Source organism: Taurulus bubalis, assembly GCF_910589615.1.
Source record: "Taurulus bubalis genome assembly, chromosome: 8".
Taxonomy (NCBI): domain Eukaryota; kingdom Metazoa; phylum Chordata; class Actinopteri; order Perciformes; family Cottidae; genus Taurulus; species Taurulus bubalis.
The window spans coordinates 21,087,907-21,109,829 of record NC_136596.1 but is presented as its reverse complement, the minus strand read 5'-3'; the positions used below and the strand labels follow the sequence as shown (position 1 = coordinate 21,109,829).

General features: G+C 41.8%; 1 protein-coding gene across 1 annotated transcript; it reads left to right on the top strand.

Annotated features, from left to right (window-relative positions):
* Nucleotides 1–1,863: 1,863 nt before the first annotated feature.
* Nucleotides 1,864–13,542, top strand: scarb2a (scavenger receptor class B, member 2a; the record flags this gene model as incomplete). Its single annotated transcript, XM_079222390.1, has 13 exons — nt 1,864–1,986; nt 6,373–6,530; nt 6,713–6,860; nt 7,183–7,377; nt 8,019–8,110; nt 8,956–9,075; nt 9,516–9,694; nt 10,838–10,956; nt 11,456–11,529; nt 11,653–11,704; nt 11,799–11,951; nt 13,051–13,098; nt 13,411–13,542. The coding sequence occupies 13 exons, from the start codon at nt 1,864–1,866 to the stop codon at nt 13,540–13,542; spliced, it is 1,593 nt and encodes a 530-aa protein (XP_079078516.1).
* Between the last annotated feature and the right edge of the window lie 8,381 nt (nt 13,543–21,923).

The window sequence follows — 21,923 nt, the reverse complement described above, 5'->3', positions numbered from 1 at the left end:
ACCTGTTTCCACCTAAGCCCAGTCCACTTCAAACCAGTGAGAAGAGCGCAGATGAAACACAAAATACAGAAAAATCTAGCATGTAAAATAACCAACATATTGTGTCTATAGGACCGTTATAATTTAGAAGAAGGAGCTAACTGAGAAAATAGGTTTCCAGGGCTTTTAAATAAATGTGGTCTGTTCAGCTGTAATATGAAGGCAACAAATAAACAAATATGGAAGATACTCAATGTTAGAAGTAATTTTCCCAAAAGAAATGTCAACATTCACTTCATACCAATGAATTCTACAACATCCTGTTTGTAGAATTGCATGAGTAAAGCATGCAAATAAGTAGAAGTCCTCTGAAATAGTCGTTTGTTTTTTGTCTTAAAACATATTCTTGTGTATTTTACTTTCCAAGTGTGTTTGTCCTGTAACACTCTTGTCTCAAGGTTGAATTCAGTTTAAGAACACTGTTCACAGTTGAACTGTCTCGCTGCTCTGCAGTGACATGTTTCCGTCCGTGAAGAGGACTTTAGATGCTCTTACGTACAATATTTAGTGGGTAGCTCGCCTAATGATGGCCATAATGCAGGCCTTTTATCGTCCACATTTGTTTCTGTTATTCCTCCTCAGCATCATGTGGTTAAAGCGGGCTCCGCGGCAGCAGCTGAACGTCCCCCTCTCTGTCGGCGGAGAGCATCGCGCCGTCGGTTCCCCTTTTATTGAAGCCCCGCCTCGAAATCAGTCGATCAAATTCCCCATCGCACTCGTCAGGGTCTGACCAATCAGCGAGCCGAGGGGGTGGTCTTGAGACGGTGGTCCGGGAGGCCAGTAGCCAATCAGAGCTCGAGCTGCTCGGACAAAGGGCTCGCGGCGACGGCCGTTGGTTGCTTGAACTGAACGTTATTCACGACTACGCTGAGCTTATTTAAAGAGACGAGATGAGGCGAGGTGGCGGAGCCAGTATAAAAGGTAACGGACCTCCTCCTCGAGCTTCACTCTTTCCGAGGCGCGGTGAGTGCTGTCTGACAGGATGTAAATAGTTTCAAATTTAAAAGTGACATTTTCAATACTCCCCCCCCATCCACAATGTGCATTAAAAACACTTCCCGGGTAGTCTCACTCAAAAGTTGCTCGGAAATACTAGCATGTATAATCTTGAGCCCGCTGCTGCTGATTCATTCACAATCCTCTTTGCATGCTCATACCTGCCAGTAAATTACGCCTTTAAATGATCAGCGCAACAAAAGGCGCTTTAAAGTAACTTAAAGCCCAATACGTTGAGCTGAAGGGCATATAAAAAAGGGACAATAAACGTGGGACAAAATTCTTTTTTTATTGCTACACGATTGATCATGTTTATTATTTTGAATGGTGACATCGTCCGTGTAAGGAAAGTACCATGAATATGTGTTTTACGCACACCCACCTCCCCAAAGGACGCTTCTCGCCTGACCGGGTTCATTAATGCGTAGAGGAAGGGGAGGAGGTGGACAGCTCTTCTTCTACGATGTGCTGAGCGCTGCTGTTTCACTTCGCCGCCGCCTCCGAGCAGCTCAGTCCTCCCTCCTTTTTCTTTCGGGGATAAAGGACGTTATCTCACACATTTCGATGAGAATTGCCAACGTTTTTTTTATTATTTTGTTTGTACCCGCAGCCTCACCGGGAAGACCACGCCACGAGAGAAGTTTAAACCGCCCAGCTGCTGCTTCCGAAGACGCCGGGATCCGAAGCTCTCACGATCCTCCACATCGCTGTGTTTAGTCTAATTTTGTAAAAAAAAATTGGGGTGGGGCCCAAGTTATCATCGACTTCAGTGAAGTTGTTGTTGTTGTATTATCTTCCTCGAGAGGACCGCTCATCCAACCCGGCATCATGACTCGGAGATCCTGTGCCATTTACGCCACCGGGATCGTGTGCGCTCACCTCCTGATAGTGGGGATCGCCCTGGTCGTGGCTCAAGTCTTCCAAACAATGATCCACAGCCGGTTAAAAAAGGTGAGTTGTAGTCTACATTGGACACACACACAAAAATGATTTTTAATGCTTCCCCCCCTGCTGTCACACTTCGGGGGTTTACATGTTGAAGCATGTCATCTGCAGTGGTCGATCATGCGCATTCGGGCATCTCACTGGTGGTAGTGAGCTACATGCAGGGTCACAAGATCGTCCAGTGTGTACATTGTCTTCTTTTTTTTTGACTGTTTAGATGAGAAGTAATTCGTATGTTTGCTGCAATCTGCAGCTTCAGCTCAGCGTGATGAACCCAAAGCCTTTTTTTCTCCCCTTCGTGTAGCCGCATGATCCGAGTCTGTGCAGCCTGCAAGTCCCATTCATTACACTGTTGTGCAGCCTCGGGGGTTTGCTCAAGAGTACATGAGGATTAATCAGCATTTAACGTTCCACCCAAACCTTAAACAAATACAACAATAAAATGCTTTTCTTCTGGTAGAAATCCCCTGTAACTCCCACATGATGATGATACTTGTTTGACTCCCAGAGGTGAGTTTATCGTGACCTTACCCCCATTTTATGGTATTTAACAAACATCTCTCCTCATATTCTTAGGCGGATCTTACGCGTTTATGTGATCTGACACTACGGGATTCAATGAGCTTTTTAATGAATGGAAATCAGCCTGGAGACATGGGGGTAAACGCACGATATGCTCCTGCTGCTGGCTGACAGTGGAGCGTTTCGATAACCTGCCCGGCGCTGTGCGCATGGCCCGGTGACTCGTTTCTGTTGATAAAGGCTTGATATCCTCACTTCATCGTGGTTGACTATTCGGAGCAGGGTTACTGGTGGTGGTGGTAGTAGTAGTAGTAGAAATCTAAGCCAGCGGGTAGGGGGAGGTGTGCCGGGCTGAAGGAAAATGGGGGAAGGGAGTCTTGGTGAGTTGACAGGGAATCACTGACTTCCAGTGGTGGATCTGTAAAAGTTTGACGTGGTGTGTTGAGAGGAGGATGAGAGGCAGGCGTCCAGCCTTCTGTCCAGCTTGTGTAAACTAGACAGACCTGCATTACTTTGACTGATCTGTTTGATACGTTTCTTCACTGAGATGATGGATAATTAAGTGTCGCTAAAATCCACCACAACTAAATAATTAGATTTCCAATACTGTTCTATTTTTGATTCTCTACTGCTTCGCAAATCAGTCGGAGAAAACTGCTGTTAGTCAGTGAACCAAGGATTAATTTTGGTCAGCCGGTTGACTTTATTTAATGATTGACGTTGATATTTCAGAGTAGAGTTGTTGTATAGCTGTTGTTTTTGACTTGAGCTGGATTTAAAGGCACATAGAAAAGTGGAGCCACTGGTGGACTTGCACAGTGGCAGGTCTACATATCTGGGGACTGGTGCCTTAGTTCAGGGGTGGGGGTGGGTGGGTTTGCTGGCAGCTGACACTCTATCCCACCCTGCAGACCCACTGCTTCTCTCTTCCCTTCAAAATACCTTGCATTCCTCTTGCTGGCATGAAGCACGGTGCTGGATGCTCTGTGTGACTCCCTAATCTGTCCGTTTGAAATGTCTTTGATTCGTCTTAAAGTCTCTTCCTGCTTAAGAAGGAAAAAAATGGTCCACTATTTGTCCAAGTCCGGGACTCTCAAACAGATTCCCCCCGGACCCGGTTTCCCCCTCCTGTAGTTACATTTAGGTCGGGGGTCATTTGTGTCTCATTCTGAATCACAGCAGCGACCCAGGGGACCCAAATTAAAGGAGTTACTCAAAGTTCATCAACGGGGGGGACGACATAATTCTGATGCGGCTGGCGATTACATGAAATGACAGCGTAGCTAATCCTCTTTAGCCACAGTCTTTCCCATTGAATTAGTCGGGGCCCGGACATACCGAACTGACTCCAAAAATCTACCTAATCTGATGTCTGAATGTGGCTCTTAGAAATAATGATGTAGCCCAGTTGTTTTGGGACAAGCTGCCTCCGGGTTACAGACTCTGTGCGTGGAATCCAATGCGAGGAATTTTACAAACCTCTTGGCCTCGAGGCATGATTTCTGCCTACGAGCCACCTTGTTGTCCCTTTGTTGTTGTTCCAGCCTCGGCCTATCCCGAGTTGCTCTGCTCAGACGAGGAAACACCCACTCATGCCACTCCCCTCGGCCCTGTTGGGGAGAGGAGACTTTTCAAGGTAGTATGACCCATTGAGCGTTATGAGTTCAAGAACAAGGTCATGCCAGTAAAACCTTGAATTGTTACTTATGAGAAGGATTTCACATTTTGAATGATGTGTTTTTACTTTTACCTTCTTTTTTCTTCTTCTCCGTGCTGTTCAAAGCCGGATCTTGTCACACCACACGTCAGCTGTGCCAGAAGTTGTTTGACTGGGAGCTGGTTCACTTTGTTTAGCTTGAGTCACTCATCCAGCCTTTCCACTAGCAAATGAATAACACAATATTTTGATTGCACTGACAAACCCCTCCACTTTGTCCCTCACTTGTTTTTCTGTTTGTAACAGATCAAGGTTTTTTCTTTTTCTTTCTGAGAGATAAATGATGTTCACATAACTGTAATGAAGGCCTTTTGAAAGACCTTTGTTCAAGGTGGGCAAACACGGGGCTTCATGCAGGCTGCAGTCACGCGTAACGCTGCAGGGGAAAAGCCAGGCGAGGCAGACGCCTGTTTCAAAACAGACATTTTGCATTTTGTTTCTGAAAGGGAACAAATTGTGTAAATGTTGCAGACGAGTCCTATAGACGCCCCGTTATGGTCATGCGCTTCGGTTGCATTACCTGCTTTCACTTCAGCTCTTAATTAAGACGCAAAATAAAGGATCCTGAGGAGAATTCCTCTGCTTAAATACCTCAAGTTCCATATTTTGGAAGGAGTGACGTCAACCTAACTGGAGGTTCAGTACTATTTCTTGGGTTGATTCTGGGATTGTGCAATGTCACATCTGTAATTCTATATCGTTGGGAGTAAAAACAGACATGCAAAGAAAACTATGGGCTCATAATGCTGAACATGGCGCACCCTCCTAGAGCTGCAACTAATAGTCAGTTAATTCACTCAGCAAATCCTCTTCATTGTGAGCATTTGCTGCTTTTCTGTTTCATATCATTATATATCATAAACTGAATATCTTTGAGATTTGGCCTGTTTAGTTTTACAAACTAATTTCAGTGTTTTTGGACATTTTACATACTAAACATTTAAGAGACTAATTTGACCGATTCATTGGAAATGGAGATCCTCTTGAAACCACTTGTATATTTGCATAAGGGTATGTTTCATAATTGCATACGCAAATCATCCAACTTTCATCCAACTCCCCCCCCAGCTGCAGTGCATTTGAATGCTACGCTTCTCCTCAGACGATCAAAGTGGATATTTTGGTTGAGATCTAAGGTGATGTTTTGTAAAGCAGCAAAGGGGAGATGATTCAACAAACCCTCTGCAAACAATTCTATAGCGCAAAACAAGGTCGGAAGTTGAAACCCAAACAGGAAGTGGCGGCCACACCTTCAACTATATTTTCTCCAACGGCAAACTGTTTGCAGCAGACAATGTATGGCCTCTCTCAAGTGCGCCTCGCCGTTCTCCGGACGGAGAAGGTTTTCAGGAACTCGCCATGAAAAGGACACGAGCGGAAGTGGGCCACTTTATCCTTTCTCAAGTTTAAAAATACACTTCAAGAAAAGAATAGAAATAGCCTGCTCATTCCCCTCTGCAACAAGCGCCTTCAGTCAACATGCGGGACGCTGTTGTTGCACTGAAAGCGAGCTGTTTTCTTATCCAGCAGAATGATGGAGGTTACGGTTTCTGTTGCTCATGTGCAAAAGTATGGCAGCCAGGTTTGTCATACAAGGTTACTTACTACCAACTAAAACCTTCAAGCTTGTTTTTTTTTTTCTCGACACGATCACAGCCACAACATCTGTGAGACTGCTCAGAGTGAAACCAGCTCCTATTTTTATTTTTTTGTGGTTTCGCTTTGCGTAGTCTGAATACAAAACACTCACCTGACATGGAGTTTGATGCCGAGAAGCCATGTTTTGTTCTTGGAACATGTTGCTGTGTTGCGTGGCCTGGCTAGTAGCCCACAGTCAGATTCTTGCCTCGGCTTGCTGAGTTCAGAAATTGGATGTAGTGTTTGCTAAAGCGTTCTGCCTGTCCTGACATATATTATTTTTTTGCCGCTATCAAGGATTTTTCTCTGCCTCTGGGCATCAGCTCCTTGTAGAAACGTGCCATGTGTGCTCTCAGATGGCACTCATTCAGAACAGTGAAGAGCTTTGAACGTGCCCAAATGCGCTGCAAACATTGTTAAATCAAAGTGTAAAATTTGAGTACCAATGCTCGCCAAATGCTTTGCTGTTTCTCAATCTGATCGTTTCTTTTTCTTCTCCTTGTTTTTGTTGATAGGAAATCACTTTGACAGAGAAGAGCCAAATGTTTGAATCATGGAAGAATCCACCTCCGCCTGTTTATATGGAGTATTACTTCTTCAATGTGACCAATCCAGAGGTGTTCTTGGCAGGCGGGAAGGCAGCTGTTAAACAGATCGGCCCATATACATACAGGTAGGTTTGATACGAAGATCTGTAGCTGTAAATGTGTGTATTATATAGTCATGGAAACCATGTCCCTAAAAGTCCTGTTTTAAGGAAAGATATCCTGCATCTGGTTCATCCGTGACCCTTTTGTGACTGCTGTGTGAAATGAAAACAAAAGACATCTGGACTAACAGACCATTCCACACTAGGGAATACCGGCCGCGGGAGAACGTAACTTTCCTGGAGAACGGCACCAAGCTCTACGCCCTGAACCCCAAAACCTTTGTGTTCGTGCCGGAGAAGTCAGCCGGTAACCCTGAGGTCGACATCGTCAGGACTGTGAACATCCCTTTTGTGGTAAGACACTGTCTGGCCGGGATAATGTGTGTTATTATGACGCACTGCAGCCAGTAATCATGTCCCTTTAGATTTGAGTTTAAGTCATTTGATTGGCACGTCTGTTTTTGTTTTCAAGCGTTGGTCCATAACACTCCAAGCCATTGTCCTCCTAGTTTTATTGTGACATTTTGATATGTTGAACATGCAAACTTAAGTCATATCAGGGGAAGACGAACGAGCCGAGTGAACTCAAATACAGGACATGAGACTTTCCACAAGAAAGACATGGAAACAACCTGAGTCCATCTTTCTGTTCCCTGACTTTTTTTTTCGTCCTCAGGCGATCATGAGCGAGCTGAACTCCTACTCCTTCATCCTGCGAACTTTGGTTTCTATGTACATAAACAGCCTGGGCGTCGAGGTGTTCATGTCCCGCACCGTCCACGAGGTTCTGTGGGGCTTCAAAGACCCTCTGCTCACGAAGGTCCACTCTATGAAGCCCGAAGTGGATGAATACTTTGGGCTGATGTGGAAGGTAAGCTATACTCACGTTCCTGAATGTGTTTTTTAAGTGAGACGTTATTCGAGTTCAAGAACCTTAAGAAAGCATGTTGCGTGCTGGTTGCTAGGGGTTATTAACACGACAGGCGTGTAAGAGAAGTGAGATTGGCCACATGCTGATGGAAGATGCTTGTACTTCCTTATCAATAGAGCAACGTCTGCAGTGTGACCTACTCTGTGACTACAGCAGCCTTGTGATCCTGACCACAGCATTTTTCTTTTCTTTTTTGGTTGATGTATGGATCACTTGATCAGCGGAAAAGTACTTTCATTTTTATTAAATTTTTCAAGCAAAGATTCACAGCTCCCAGCCTCTCAAATGTGAGAAGTGGATGCTTTTATTTATCATTTATGATATAAAACTGAATATCTCCAGGTTCTGTTTGTTTGTGTGTTCTTCCATTGGCTACTAATGCCTTCCTGTGTCTGGTGATAATACACAAAGCGGCATGCTAAGGGAAACCAATACAAACTGTATTTCTTTCTCAATTACAAACGTCCTTGGTCAACAGACATAAACACTTTTTCCGATTCTCTGACCGTATCCTGAGCAGTTGTCCGTCACAGCAGCTTTCTCTGAACCTTGTCTTTTTTTTTCTTTTCTTTTTCCCCCAGAAAAATGGCACCCATGAAGGAGAGTTTGTGTTCCACACCGGCGAGGAGAATTACCTGGATTATGGCAAGATCGACACGTGGAACGGCATGAGGTACAAACTCATGTCAGATGAATTTTATTTAATATTTCCTGCTTTCCCTCAATGATAGGAAAAGCTCCCTCTTGTCAGCTCATGGCTTCCACTTCCTCCCAGTCATGATATTTACATTCACAAACAGTAGTTGCACAACCTGAAAGTCTAAAGGGCGAAGCCTTTGACCCCTGGTAGAACAGTGTTGGAAATTGAATGTTTGGATATCCGAAAGTGATTTTGTACTTTGACTGTGCTCAGCATGTGTTGGTAGATTCCAGTAGTGGAAGAAATTTTCAGATCCTGTAAAACAGTGTTAGAAATACTGCAAGTAAAAGTCTCTCACATTAAGAAAAACTGAGGTATTGGCAGCAAAATGTACCTTTTTTAAGAATCAAGTAAAAGTACTCATTCTGCAGAAAAGTTGCCTATGTGAATGATGGTATTCTAAAGGGTTAAAGGAATAATCTGAAATGTCTTGATGGTTAATTTGGTGTGAAACATTGGCTAAATGTACACACCTCTTTCAGCCTCAGGCCGTGCGGTAAAAGATAAATCATTCGTTGTAACTGTTAACAGTGATTAGTCAAGAGATGGAAAATTGGTCTGCAAATATTTTGTGGGGTCCCAACTTCCACACAGTTTTCTTGGTTTCATTTGTATAATCTGATCATATAAAATGAGTGTAGCAGAGTAAAAAGTACAATATTTCCTCTAAATTGTGGGTTGATCAAGAAGTATCCAATGTCATGAAAATGAACGTAGGAATGTAGAAGTTCCTCAAAATTGTACTTGAGTGCAGAACTTGGGTGTAGCTGCAACGAAGTACATTTACTAACATTGCCAGTCTTCTTCTCCATCAACAGGGAGATGTCATGGTGGTCTTCAAATCAGAGCAACATGATCAACGGTACGGACGGCGCGGTCTTCCACCCTCTGATAAACAGAAACGAGCTGCTCTACATCTTCGCTGCGGATCTCTGCAGGTATGCACGTGCCGCTAATGTGGTTGTACACTTGTTTACAGTCAAAGCATCACATACGGGCGAGGATCAGGACGCCCAGGAAATTGCTGCGACTGAGTCACACACAATATGCTTACAAACTCACTGATAAGAACCTGTGGAGTTGTGGTTATTACGACCTCTGATAAGGCTGTCGATGAACTCAAAACACATGTGGGAAAGTCAAGATCATGTGGACATACGTGGGAGGCTTTACGAAATGATTTCTACAGGAAGTGGTCATATAGTACATGACACATTTACTTTTATAGTCCTAACTGCCTAAAAGATTGAAGAACCTTAATGGTTGTTGCCTTCTTGATGGCTCTTAATTTAGACTTCTTTACAATACTTAGTACATAGCTCCTACTTTATGTTTACCTGAAGTAGTCACTGAGCTGTATTTGTGTTTCTTTTCTTAGGTCTATCCATCTGGCCTATGTGAAAGATGTGGAGGTGAAAGGCATCCAGGCGTACCGCTTCGCCCCCCCTAACGACGTACTCATGAACCCCAAAGAAAACCCCACTAATGCGGGCTTCTGTGTGCCGGCTGGAGACTGTCTCGGCACCGGGGTGCTTAAAGTCAGCGTTTGTCGAGAAGGTAAGGGACTGCCCTGTTTCTGCCCCTCAGTTGCCAGAGAGCCTGACCCAGTTACCCAGTTACCCCCTCCCTAAAATGTCCTTTCAGTCCCAAGCCACGGCCCCCGCCTGGTATCTGACAATCCCTACTGTTTGAACTCGATACACGGTTCAATGATTAACTGTGCTGTCGGTGTGTGGAGGCCATAGAAGTATTTATGGTGGTTATTGAGTGGAGTGTGATTGCTCTGATAAAGCTTGACACATGAGGACAGACGGAGTATTATCACTAGAGATATGCTACAGCAACCTCATGCTGTTTGTATAATTAACAGGCAGTTCCTTTTTTATAACAAATGCAGTCGTAGTGGGAGAAAACACTTAAGTATATGCATTGATGCATGTGCTAAAACCTGATAGGCTGCCCACATCAGCTTCTCTGATTCACATGAGGCCAAGGCGTCTGATTGGGCGGTTTTTTGTGATGCTTCTGCGAGAGCCAATCGCAACCCAGCCCTGTTGTCATGTCATGTGCAAAGTGATGTCATTCTGAAACTGCCTGTGTGGTCCAAGAATCAGATCATCTCCGTGTCTTTTCCATATGATCCATCATAGCTTATACACACATATGGAACAGTTTTTAAATTCCTGCTTTTATTTTTGTGTAAAATATCTGCTCTAACCGTTTAGTTCAAAATATAAAAGATAACGTTGCTTATAAAAAATGTTGGTTTTGTCGGTTGCAGTATTGTTAAGGCTGAAGAGTATAGTTTCAATGTGTTTTTAAATTTGATTACTTTCAGGCCACACAATAATGAATTAATAAAAGTTTCAGCATATTTATAGTTCTTGCAATGTGGAGAAAGCTTTGAAACGGCATTTAGACCTTTTTAGTTCTTTGGGTATGTAACTTTACAGAAAGAGCAATTGGGCAGTTAAGTTTATAAATACAATGTAAAAAAAGGCAAAAACAGAGCTGCAGGGTTACTCTTGTTTTTACTGTCAGCTCATTGTTATTTAGGGTCACACGCATGTATTTACTTCACCTTTTACAAAAATATCGTATCTCACGTTTCTTAAATCTGTTTTCAGCCCTTGTTGTTTATTGTCATCTCGAGATTCAAACTCTAATTAACTCGTGTTTGTCTCACTTGTTTCCTTCAAGGCGCTCCCATCGTGGTCTCTTTCCCCCACTTTTATCAAGCGGACCCGAAGTATATCAACGCCGTTGAAGGGCTCAGCCCCAACAAGGAGGACCACGAGACGTACCTTGACCTGCAACCGGTACGACTAATGTTTGATATCCCGACAAGTTAGAGCCTCGCGGAGGAATCTGTGTTGACCCCTTGCTCAGTTGGTTAATGATCACCTTTTATCTAAATTACAAAAGCTGTTTTATATTCCTTGCAATGGCTCTGCTTGGATATCCGGTCTGGTCCATATACGGATAACATGAATCAGTTGTTTATCAGTTTAACAATTATAAAGCCAAAGGATGTGTAATACAGGTATCTGCTTGACAGTTGATCTGTTCATAGAAAACAGTACAGTTATAACAGTAATAAGAACAAAAAAAACTGAGGAGGGGAAGAAAATGAATTCTCACCCTGTCGCCTTAATCGACCGCTGCTTTCTTCAATAGTCAGTATATTGAATTATCTCCTAAAATGTAAGGTGTAAATTGAATCATCCAGCCACATTTCTCTCAATATGTGAGGATTCCAGGAAAGAAAAGGTTCCTAGGCTGTTCTGAGACGTCTTTTTTTTATTTATTTTGTTTTAGACCACAGGGGTTCCCATTCGTGCCTGCAAGAGAGCTCAGCTCAACATCATCCTGAAAAGAGTCCAAGGCTTCCCGTGAGTCAATCTTTGTCAAACCCTGACCCATTCTGCTGTTGCCACACGCATGTCCTCATTTACCCCGCATGTCGAGCCATGCAGGTGTCTTCCCTGACCTCCCTGTCTCTCTTTCTCTTTCAGCAAAACCAAGTTCATCAACGAGACCATTTTCCCCATCATGTTCGTCAATGAGGTGAGGATTTCATTCCGTGCAATCTGTGAATGAACCCCGTTCTCATAGACCTGTAAGTGGATCCCAGATCAATAACCATCTCTCTGGAATCTAGACGGCGACTGTTGACGATGACTCGGCATCCCAGATGAGGACGCTGCTCCTCATCGTGACTCTTGTGTCAAACTTCCCGTTGCTCATCGTGGGCATGGGCATCATCCTGCTGCTGGTGCTCGTGGTCTTGTTCTGCCGAAACCGCCAGAAGAAGGTAGGAACTTTGCCTCCATTGGTTGCCGCGGACTGAACCGTAGTATTAATCCGCACAGTTCCCCCGGTGTGTGTGCTCGCCACTGACATTAGCTCACATCGTAAATGAGTCTGATAATAGATAGTGGGAATATGTCACAGTAAATGCTGCAGTCCTTTTGAGTGGGGTTTTTGCATGGTCAAATAAGTTTCCTCACTGAGCTGCTGCTACCCCGCGTTTCGTGCACGTTAACTAACACAATGCATGTATCCTGCACAGCAAAGCCAGCATGTTTTTCCCAAAATTTCTGGATCAGATGGTGCTTTTATTTTAATTTTTTTCCTTGCTGAAAGTTTTCTAACCGTTGATGCATCTTTTGTATTCAGGATCTCAGTTCCCTACTGGTCAGTGTAGCTATGAGCTAGCTTAGCACTATTCACTAGCAAAGTGCATTGCATTAGAAATGGCCCCGAGAATAATGTGCAGCACATGTTCACCCCTCTTATCTCTCGTAGCGTAGGACTGTTGATTTGAACCCTGGCCGTCACCGCCCTCGGATTTCTGTAGTTAAGGTCATTCACTCTCCAAAGAGTCCATGCAATATTGTGATAGTTCTATTTGTTACTGTAATAGTTAACATTTTAGATAATATTTACCTTTTTTATTATTGATTAGAAGATTGATACCACTCTCATCCCAGTATGTTAAGTATTCGCCAGGAGACGCTAAGTTATCTTTGCGTAGGTTAAAGTCTGCGGGACAACCCTTAGCCTGGCTTTATCCTGAAGTTTTGTTGTGTTTAATAAGTACAACAACCAAACACAACTTGTTCAGGAGTGAGCTTTATCGATACTGAACAGAGCCAGGATGGCAGTTTCCAGTCTCTAAAGTAAGCCGAGCTAACCGGCTGTAGCTTCATATTTCGCATGCAGACATGAGTGGTGTCAATCTTCTCATCCAAATCTCGTTAGGAAAAGAAGTATTTCCAGTTCAGGCCGTTAGCTTTGCATTGAGAGGATGTTTAAAAAAAACATGCATAATTGCAATGTAAAGTATTGTATTAACAATGTTCTAATTTTAATTTTCTGTAACCCTCCCCTTTTTTCCTTTTCTGTTTTAGAATGAAGTAAAACGTATTGATTTTACTGAAGCTTTTCATTCTTTTACTGTAAGTCTTAATTTTTGCCTTGTTTGCTATTCTCCTTTTTTAATTTGTGATACATCATCTCTGATTATTATCATTTTTAATTCACCTTATGGGACATGATATTCCTTTTTGAGTTCTCGCCTCAGTGTAATTTGAAGTTTATGTTTTATTGTGGTGGTTGTTTGTGAATATTTCGATAAATGTGGTTTACTGTGAACATTTCACTCAAAAACATTTATTCACATTTGAATGTCAGCGTTGAATGTTCAAGAATATTTGGCCGTCTTGCCAATTCGACGGTTTGCACTGACACCTTCTGTCCTCCCCGTTCAGACGGTGAAAGACGACACGGCCTACACGCAGGTCAGCGACAAACCCGACGAGCCGTCACAAACGCCGGCCAACCAGCCAACGAGGAACGGCTCCTACATTGCCATGTCTCCAGTGGAGGCCCAGAAGTGTTGATCCAGGGTCCCCTCCCCAAGTGAGGAGCTCAGGAAGGGGGCTGAGGGAGCAGCACAGAGGTGGTACATTACCATGGGTGTGGGTTTGGATACACAACGGGCTAATTTTTACTTTTTTTGGGGGGAAAGGGGTGGGACACACCCATTTAATGTTTAGTCAACAAAGACATTGCTCCTCTCACTGAGCCTCTTATGACTGTCTGTCCTCCTCTGCTCTCCCCGCTGAGCATGGCCCTCACTGCCGGCCGTGCTGCAAAACAAGAAACTCCCACACTCTTATTCCTCTTTTCCGTCCTGGTCGGCCTTAAGGGACTCTGGGCGGGCGCGGCCAGGACGAGCCTTTCTTTCCATACTGCTTCTGAGGGAACACGTAGCATAGGTATCGCTGTCGCACACGGATGCACGAGCCTCCGAGCAGACTCTGCCGACTGATACTGCTCAAAGGGTGTTTTAGTATTGCCCTGAACCACAGTGGGTGTTGTTATCGATGTATTCCTGCTCCTTTCCTCTGCATTAGCAGAGGAAATTCAGTTTTGGTTTTTTTAAAGTCCCCTCAAACCGAATCCTTAGGACAAAACTCTGAGCTCATTTGCTCAGATGATAACATGGGTTTGCTAATAAAAAAGAACTTGGCATATCTGTTTTGTAAAAAAAAAAATTTAAAAAAGAGGAAAAAACACTGAGCCAAACTATTTATAGCATTAATGCCTTTTTTTTCTTTCTCCTAAGGTGAATTATTGCACCCACACAAACCACACTTCCAGTATCAGTTAGTGAAAGTGTGTGTGTGTGCACCGTATCGAACACTTGGTGTCCTGTTTTGATGGGAAATTATATTTGATTCCCCCCCCCCCCCCCCCCCCCCTCCCCAAATTTCTCCAGAACACTAGTTAAAACAATATTTGGCTGCATTTCCAAGTCATCATTAGTGAAGGTGATGAGATTACTAGGGTTGCCACCAGTAGCTTGATAAAGTTGCACCTTTTTTAGGCTTCATCACGCATTCATGAAAACACCCACAGAACTTACAAGGGAGACTTGAACCTGCTTTCTGCCTTATAATGGTTCAGCGTGTTCTTTATGCTCATACATTGTTCACATAAGCTGGATATCTCTTCTGTCGTTATTGTACATATGTAAAAGGAGAGACGTTGAGATCCCTCCTGACCAAATCCAGCAAGCAGTCCTGCTAGGTGTGCTGAAAGACACTAACTTTGCTCTGGTGTCGATCGCTCCTGCACGTCTACACTGTTACTTATTAGAGAAAGCACAATTTGGATTGCTAAAACCAGTCCTCACACAAGACTACCAGGTGTTTTTGTTTTTTGTGTCCTACTATGATATATATCTACAGCTGATTTGTGAAAGACACTGTCAAAGTGCCGTGAATATTTAACAAAAAAAAAGTGGAATCATTGGGGGGGGTTTGAGGGAGCCCTGTGCGCCACTCGCCGCTGTGCAGTCATTCAGTTTGCCAAGGAGCTGTAGGCATTCAGGCAAAACGCAGCACACAGCACTTGAATCACTGTTTTGTCTTATGTTTCATGTGTTCTCATTTTTCTGTCCACCCCGTCAAACCCAGTGGTAGTCTCCAATGGGAAGTGAATTTAAGGCCATAATACTGTCAACGTGGAAAATTCCCTGCACTTTGCCTGGAAATTGTGCCCGGTGTATTTGCATTGTTTTTTTTTTTTGTCCCGTTCATTTCAATGCAGGTGGTCCATATGTTCAATACATTTCAAAGGTTTGTTAGTGTTGGTTATGAAGGATGTTGATCCACACATCCATGCCTCTGTTACTTGCTTTTCAGCACATGGAGTGTCTTCTTTTGATATACTTTTGTATTTGTTATTGCTGCTAAAAAAATGCCATAACCTATGGACTTGTATTTGTACATAAAGTGTACATATATGCTCGTATTCTACTTCAGGTTGATCCGCAGAGGCTTTTTCTTAAAGGCCTTCTGTGTTGCTAACCCCTTTTGACACCTGAGCACAATATACAAAGCCCAAAGCTTGCTGCCATTTATTGGAATTAGCAGTTACAATTATCACTAGCAACACTTTTTGTAAATGTAGTTCACTTAACACACTCATTCCTCTTATTAACAAATCGTGACCATATCACATGTATTGTTGGTCAATTTAGGAGTAGTAAACCTAACAGTTCGCTGGAGGTGCCCAAAAAGGGCGAGCCGCTTCGTCGAAGATCGATGTCGGAAGTCTGATTCCGGGATTAATAACACTGTGGTGGAGAGGTTGGAAGTATTCCTTTTTAAGGTTAAATCAATTCACTTAAAAGCCTTTTTTATTCCACCTACATGCAAGTAACCACCGCCTTGTGCAAACTCGCAGACCATCGTTATCCACCTTTTAAAAACTTGAACCCTAGAGACCTTAATCCCGAGAGTCGCGTGTGTACAACGTCTGTTCAAACACACACCTGAGCCATCCTCTGTCTGACTTCTACTACACCGACCTTTGGGTCCAATCCTTCGAGCCTATTGGCTTGTCCCTGCTTGACCAAAGATAACCCAGTAGATCTGCCCCAGCACCGTGTTTACTCTCCTCTGATAACGGTTGTACCAGAAAACCACCGCCCACCGAATTTCTTTTCTTTTCTTTTTTTTTTTTTAGAAATGTGCCACCACTTATGTGAAGTATTTGCAGCACTGTTGTGTGAGAGTTAACATGCGTATATGTGCCTTTTTACATTAAGGCAAGAAAAAAAAGAAGACATTTCACAAGTTGGATTGATGGGTATTGCTTTTTGTCAGCCAGTACAAGAGCAAAGAAAAGTAATCGATGCTCTTTGTGAGCAGATCTCAGTATTATGTAAGACGAAGCAATACAGAGTTGTGTAAAATAAATTGATTTGTAAGGGGCCCACACAATATTTATGTATCTTTTTTGTTATTTTTGATAGTTGTGTAAAAGTATTTCCTTTTTATGTAGCTTCATTCTTTCTTTCTGTTGTGGTTCTATTCAGTATTTCATTATTGATCATTTCATATTTTTTTCCAGACTGAAAATACAAAAAAGTGTAAAAAGGTGGACCAGTATGTGACACTGGGAGCTGTCAGAGACCTGTAAAAATGTCTGTAAGGGTGTTCATGAATGGTCTAAGATTTGGGTGTTTGACAACTTGTGTGAGTAAATTTGTTTGTGGAGCCGATGCACCATTTCTGTCAAACTGGAGTGAGTTTTACTGGAAGGCTGATTATCTTGATGACTGAGTAAAGTAACGCGTTGATGCTATGTAAATCTAGATGAATGAAGCCCTCCTTCAGGGATGAGCACTAGTGCCATACCATCCTTTTATTATGATTTCCTTCGCTCTTTGGTGTAACAACCGCATCTCCCCATTTCGATGTTCTGAAGTCACTAACAGACGTTTCCTCTTGAGATATACTAATTTGTTTTGCTGCTGAAAATGACAATCCTTCTTGTCATATGAGGTGCAAAATGAATAATAAGTAATATCCATTTTTAGTTTTGATAATTTACACTGCACAGATGTTTCTACAGTGCTTTTGTAAAAATTTATAGTGTATTTGCAAAAAAATAAAAGTTGCAGTCAAGTGCAAAGTTCACAGTTGTCTGCTGTCTTTTGATTAACTGTCAGAGAGAAATGTGAATCAGTTTGTGGAGCTTTAACTGCTCATCCAGAGGAGTTGATGAATGTAGGTAGGTGTATATTATAAGCTACTAAACACATTATTGTCGAGTTAACCTCTACTAGATACTTTTTGTTGAAATGTAAGTACCATTGAATTTAAAGCATTGAGATTAAATAAATAAAGTGCAATTTTCAAAAAGCTAATCCTACAAATAATTTGATACAAGAAAGTGAAGTTCAGATGGACCACCCCAACATACATTTTTCATCGGAATTTGCACCCTGGAGAAAAACTGTAAAACTTGGAGGAACCTTTAAAGTTGAAAATAAAATTCAACACACAAATTCAGATGATTTTCAAAATAAAATATTTCAACGCTACAAATCCAGTGGGTTTTTATTTTTATATCCAGTGATATTTAGAGATTTAAGGAAAGATTGATACCACTCTCTATGAAGGTACAGCTTTTTAGCTCAGCGTAGCATAAAAGAATGAAACAATCCAAGAAATAGTCTGGCACAAAACCAGCCATGAAACCACAACGTCTCAAATTTACACTTGAGTTTTTGTACGGATTAAACAAACTGATTTGTAAATTAGTGAGCAATATAGAAGCCCGGCTAGCTGCTTCCTCTTGTGCCCAAGTCTTTATGCTAAGCTAAACCAACCAGCTGCTCACGATCACTACGCCACTGAAAGCAAATGAGCATATTTCCCCAAATTGTGTATCCACTGATTTTAAAAATTCAATGTTATGTATTCAAAATGTCACATTTAGTTATTCAGTTGCATAAAAAAAATTCAGATTTTCATGTCATTTCCGTGCCATGGAAAGTCTGTATGTTCTAATTAAAAGCAGTCTACATGTTTTCATGGAAGAAATCCCCTACATAAACATTCAGGCCAAAGTTGTTAGATAAAGTTCGTTTCTTGTTCCCTGGACTAACTGGACAAACACAGAGATTAGAGAGCAAGGACTTTTTCTATACTCACTTTTATGCGAAAACATTCAACACATTCAGGGGAAAATCCTTCTCATATATGCGCAGTGATAACCCTTCACTGGTTTGACTCATTTCTCCCACATGTGAAAACCACCAGCTGAACTGCAACAAGCACAGGCAGGTTTGTAGGGAGAACAGGAGGTCACACGCTTCTGTCATTCATCTTGACTGTAACAAATAAATCCACGAGGGTGTGAATAGTGGAGCTGCAGCTGTATTCAAACTCGTGGCCTCGGGGGGGAGTGAAGTTACGTTCTACTCGTTTGAACTCTTTTGAGAACTTGCATCATTTGCAGCCCTTGATATTATCTTTTCAGGGCCTGCCGGCATCATACTCCTACATCATACTGAAGGCTCTCTCCTTCAGTGTTTCCATGAGGTGCTCGGTGTTCACTTCTTCTGGGCCTTGATCGACCTTCAGGAGAGCCGGCGCTCGTGCCGACTGACGCTTCGACTACGACGCTTCTCTGCTGATTCTCATGCTTTCTTGTATACCCTCTGGAGTCTGGGTTCATTTTTGTCTTTGACATCTTTTGAACTGTCCTCTTCCCATATGAATAATATTGTTTTGCAGAACAAAATCAGCTAACTTAAAATGTTCAAATAAAGCTGCCAGGAAGCCAAAAGACACAAAAGAAAATGACACATGGGGCCCAAAAAGAAGAAGATAATCACTCAAAAGAACAATTAGTGGTGTAAAATAATGTTGTTCTACTTTTTTTATACACAATGCAGAAACATTTAAGAAAACAAACAATAATACAGTTTATTTATCTTCAACGTTATTTTATTCCAACTTGTTTTTGTACCGTTGCAAACAACAACAAACTACGAAAATGTTGTGTTAGCAAGCGTTAGCGTTAGCGTTCATAGCGTACAATCTGATGCAACAGTGGAGCGGGTACGTGTTGAGTCTGATGTGGTGTTAAAAAGTTTGAAGCAGATACAGAAAATGTTTCACAGTGCATGTGTTTACAAGTTCCAAAATCCTGAATCAATTATTATTTTTCTTTCCATTGACAAAATATTTTCAGTTCTACATGCGACTGTCAAACCGTGAGAGCAGATGATCAGCCAAACTCCCTCCCTGCAGGCCTTTTCACTTGACATGAATAGATGTAGAGTTCATATAGTTTCTGTCTTTCTTCTGATTTACGGTTGTTTGAGTGGAAACAGCTTCTTTTTGTAGTTCAAGCTGTTTGTTAGTATTTCCTGAGTTATTTGGGTTAAATTATAACTAAAACACTGTCGACGCAGTGTTCAGTAGGCAGTGGAGACCTAACCTATCACAGCGAGGGCTTTTAGACGCTGGTTGATTGAGAACCTTTCGTTAAGGCAACGCTCCAGCAGCTTTACAACGATGAGACCACCTGCAGGCAGTCAACAATAGATGCACCCCCTCCTCCAATACACTGGAAAAAGAGGTCTAACGGCCTTCTTCATTGTCTCACTTGTCACCATCATGTGAGTCTTTGGGGAGGAGTGGGGCATGGTGGTGGTAGCTGGATGTGAAAAGCACCAGAGGGAAGGACATTCCTGTTTTATGCTGCTTAAGAATCTCTGTCTTGTTTGTTAACAAATGAAACTCCAGCTCGGAGACAGTTATCTTTGCTTAACATACTGGAAAAAGGGGAAACAGGAACTAGGCCAAGTTGAGAACACAAATTCAGCCTACCAGCACCTTTAAAGCTCGCTAATTAACGCTTCATGTCTCTTTTGTTTAATTTGTACAAAATGTAAAAACTCCAACTTTTACATTCTACAGTGAGTTATGAGTGGGACATCTTGAGTTATGCTAGGATGAAAAGGATGCTCTGCAAACCAAAGAAAAAGAAGCTGGCAGAAAGGGCCACTTGTTATTTTTTGCACTTGAACAAAGATATACATGACACACCAGATGTAATGTGTTAATGAGCAAGCTTTAGAGGTGAGGATCGGTGGACTTTGTCTCCACCCTGTAACCGGGTCCCTGTTTCCAGCTTTAAGCTGAACTAAAATAAGATACGCTGTAACATTTTCATCATAATATTTACTGTAAATTACAAACGAACGTCATCAATCTTCTCATGTAAGTGAGTTAATTCTTGGCAAGGAAGTGAATCAATCTAGTAACAAAAATGTTGACCGGCTACTTTTATTTATATTCATACATATGTGCTCACTGTCTCCCCAAATCTGCCTGAAAACAAGTCTTTTTCTTTCAGGACAAACTCTCCTCTCCAGGTAAACGTCAATGATGCGTGCAAATGCTATTTAATCCAACCTTGTTTAAACTGCAGGCAGCTCCGGGCATGTTTTAATATCCACCCACTTCAAGATTATCATTTGAAAGGAAAACTACTATGCCGACCACAGAGGCTAAGAGGGAGATAATGCTGTTTAAACCCCAAGAATGTCTATTAACTGCTGCGGCTGAAAGTCGTGGTGTAGCGTGTCCACTACAGGAATCTCAGTTAACCCTGTATATAATATTCTTGGCCAGTTTTTGTGGATAATTGTTGTGTTTTAAGTTACACTGTGTACATATAACTCTGTCAGTCAGTGGCAGTTCAGATGAGCTGGTCTCCTGGTGAACAAGTTGTACTCAATGGTCTGCTGCGCCCCCTGCTGGTGTGACTGAAAACTACTTTGACTGTCCAGAAAGGACACTATTACTAATTTGATGTGAGCGGAGATATTCAAAGCCAAAACATGTGCAGGAGGCTGTTATTTATGATACGATCAGGTGATTTAAATGTACTTAAACATGTTAAAGCATTTGTGTATTTCAGTTTGTGGTCTTCAGTTTGAGGGACAATTATTTAAATGTTGCTCAGCTATCACTTTTAAGAAAATATATATTATTTTTTAAATGGCCAATTGGCTCAGTTTTGTCATATTTTGTTAAATAGTACAGATTTTTATTGTAGAGCTGATTCGATTTACATTGATAAGTTGATTTAAAAAAATGCCTACATTCAACGGCATCCCAGTATATGTATGTTTTTTATTTTATTAGTAAACTTAAATTATTTAGGAAATAGTAAAATAATGAAAAAAAATGCTGCTAACTGTAAGCAGGTAGCCTTAACACAACCATGTGTGTTGAGAGGGAGCAACACATTAAGAGCACATGAATGCCTGTAACAACACATTATTTTTAATGTTCAGATCAATAAGTTATATTTAGCTATATGAAATTACATAGTTATATATTTCCAGAAAAACCTCCAAAGAAATGGTAGACCTGTAAAATGAAGCATTACCTACTGACAAATTTGTAAGTATACTTTTAAAAAAGTTATATTTTCTCTAGACTACTTTTAGATCACTTATGGCTCTTTAAATTGTAATTCATAAACATCACTTACCTCAAACACAGACACAGACACAGACACACACACACACACACACACACACACACACACACACACACACACATACACACACACACACACACACACACACACAAATGAATGTTATAAATTTGACTGAGATCAGATGTATTTACAGTAAAGGTTTTACATGGTTGTTACATTCCCATCCCCCCCATAAAATAACATCTACATTTTACAGACAACAAACTTTACACATATGCACACTGACTTTCTCATCTTTGTTTTGGTTGAGTTATAATAATATTAAACAATATGGGAACTTTATCTATGAATAGAAACTTTAACAAAAAACACAAACTAAAACATGTTTCCAAATCTTTAAAAAATTGATTAACATTTTGGTTATTACTTTCTTGACTATACTTAGGTAAGAAGATTGATA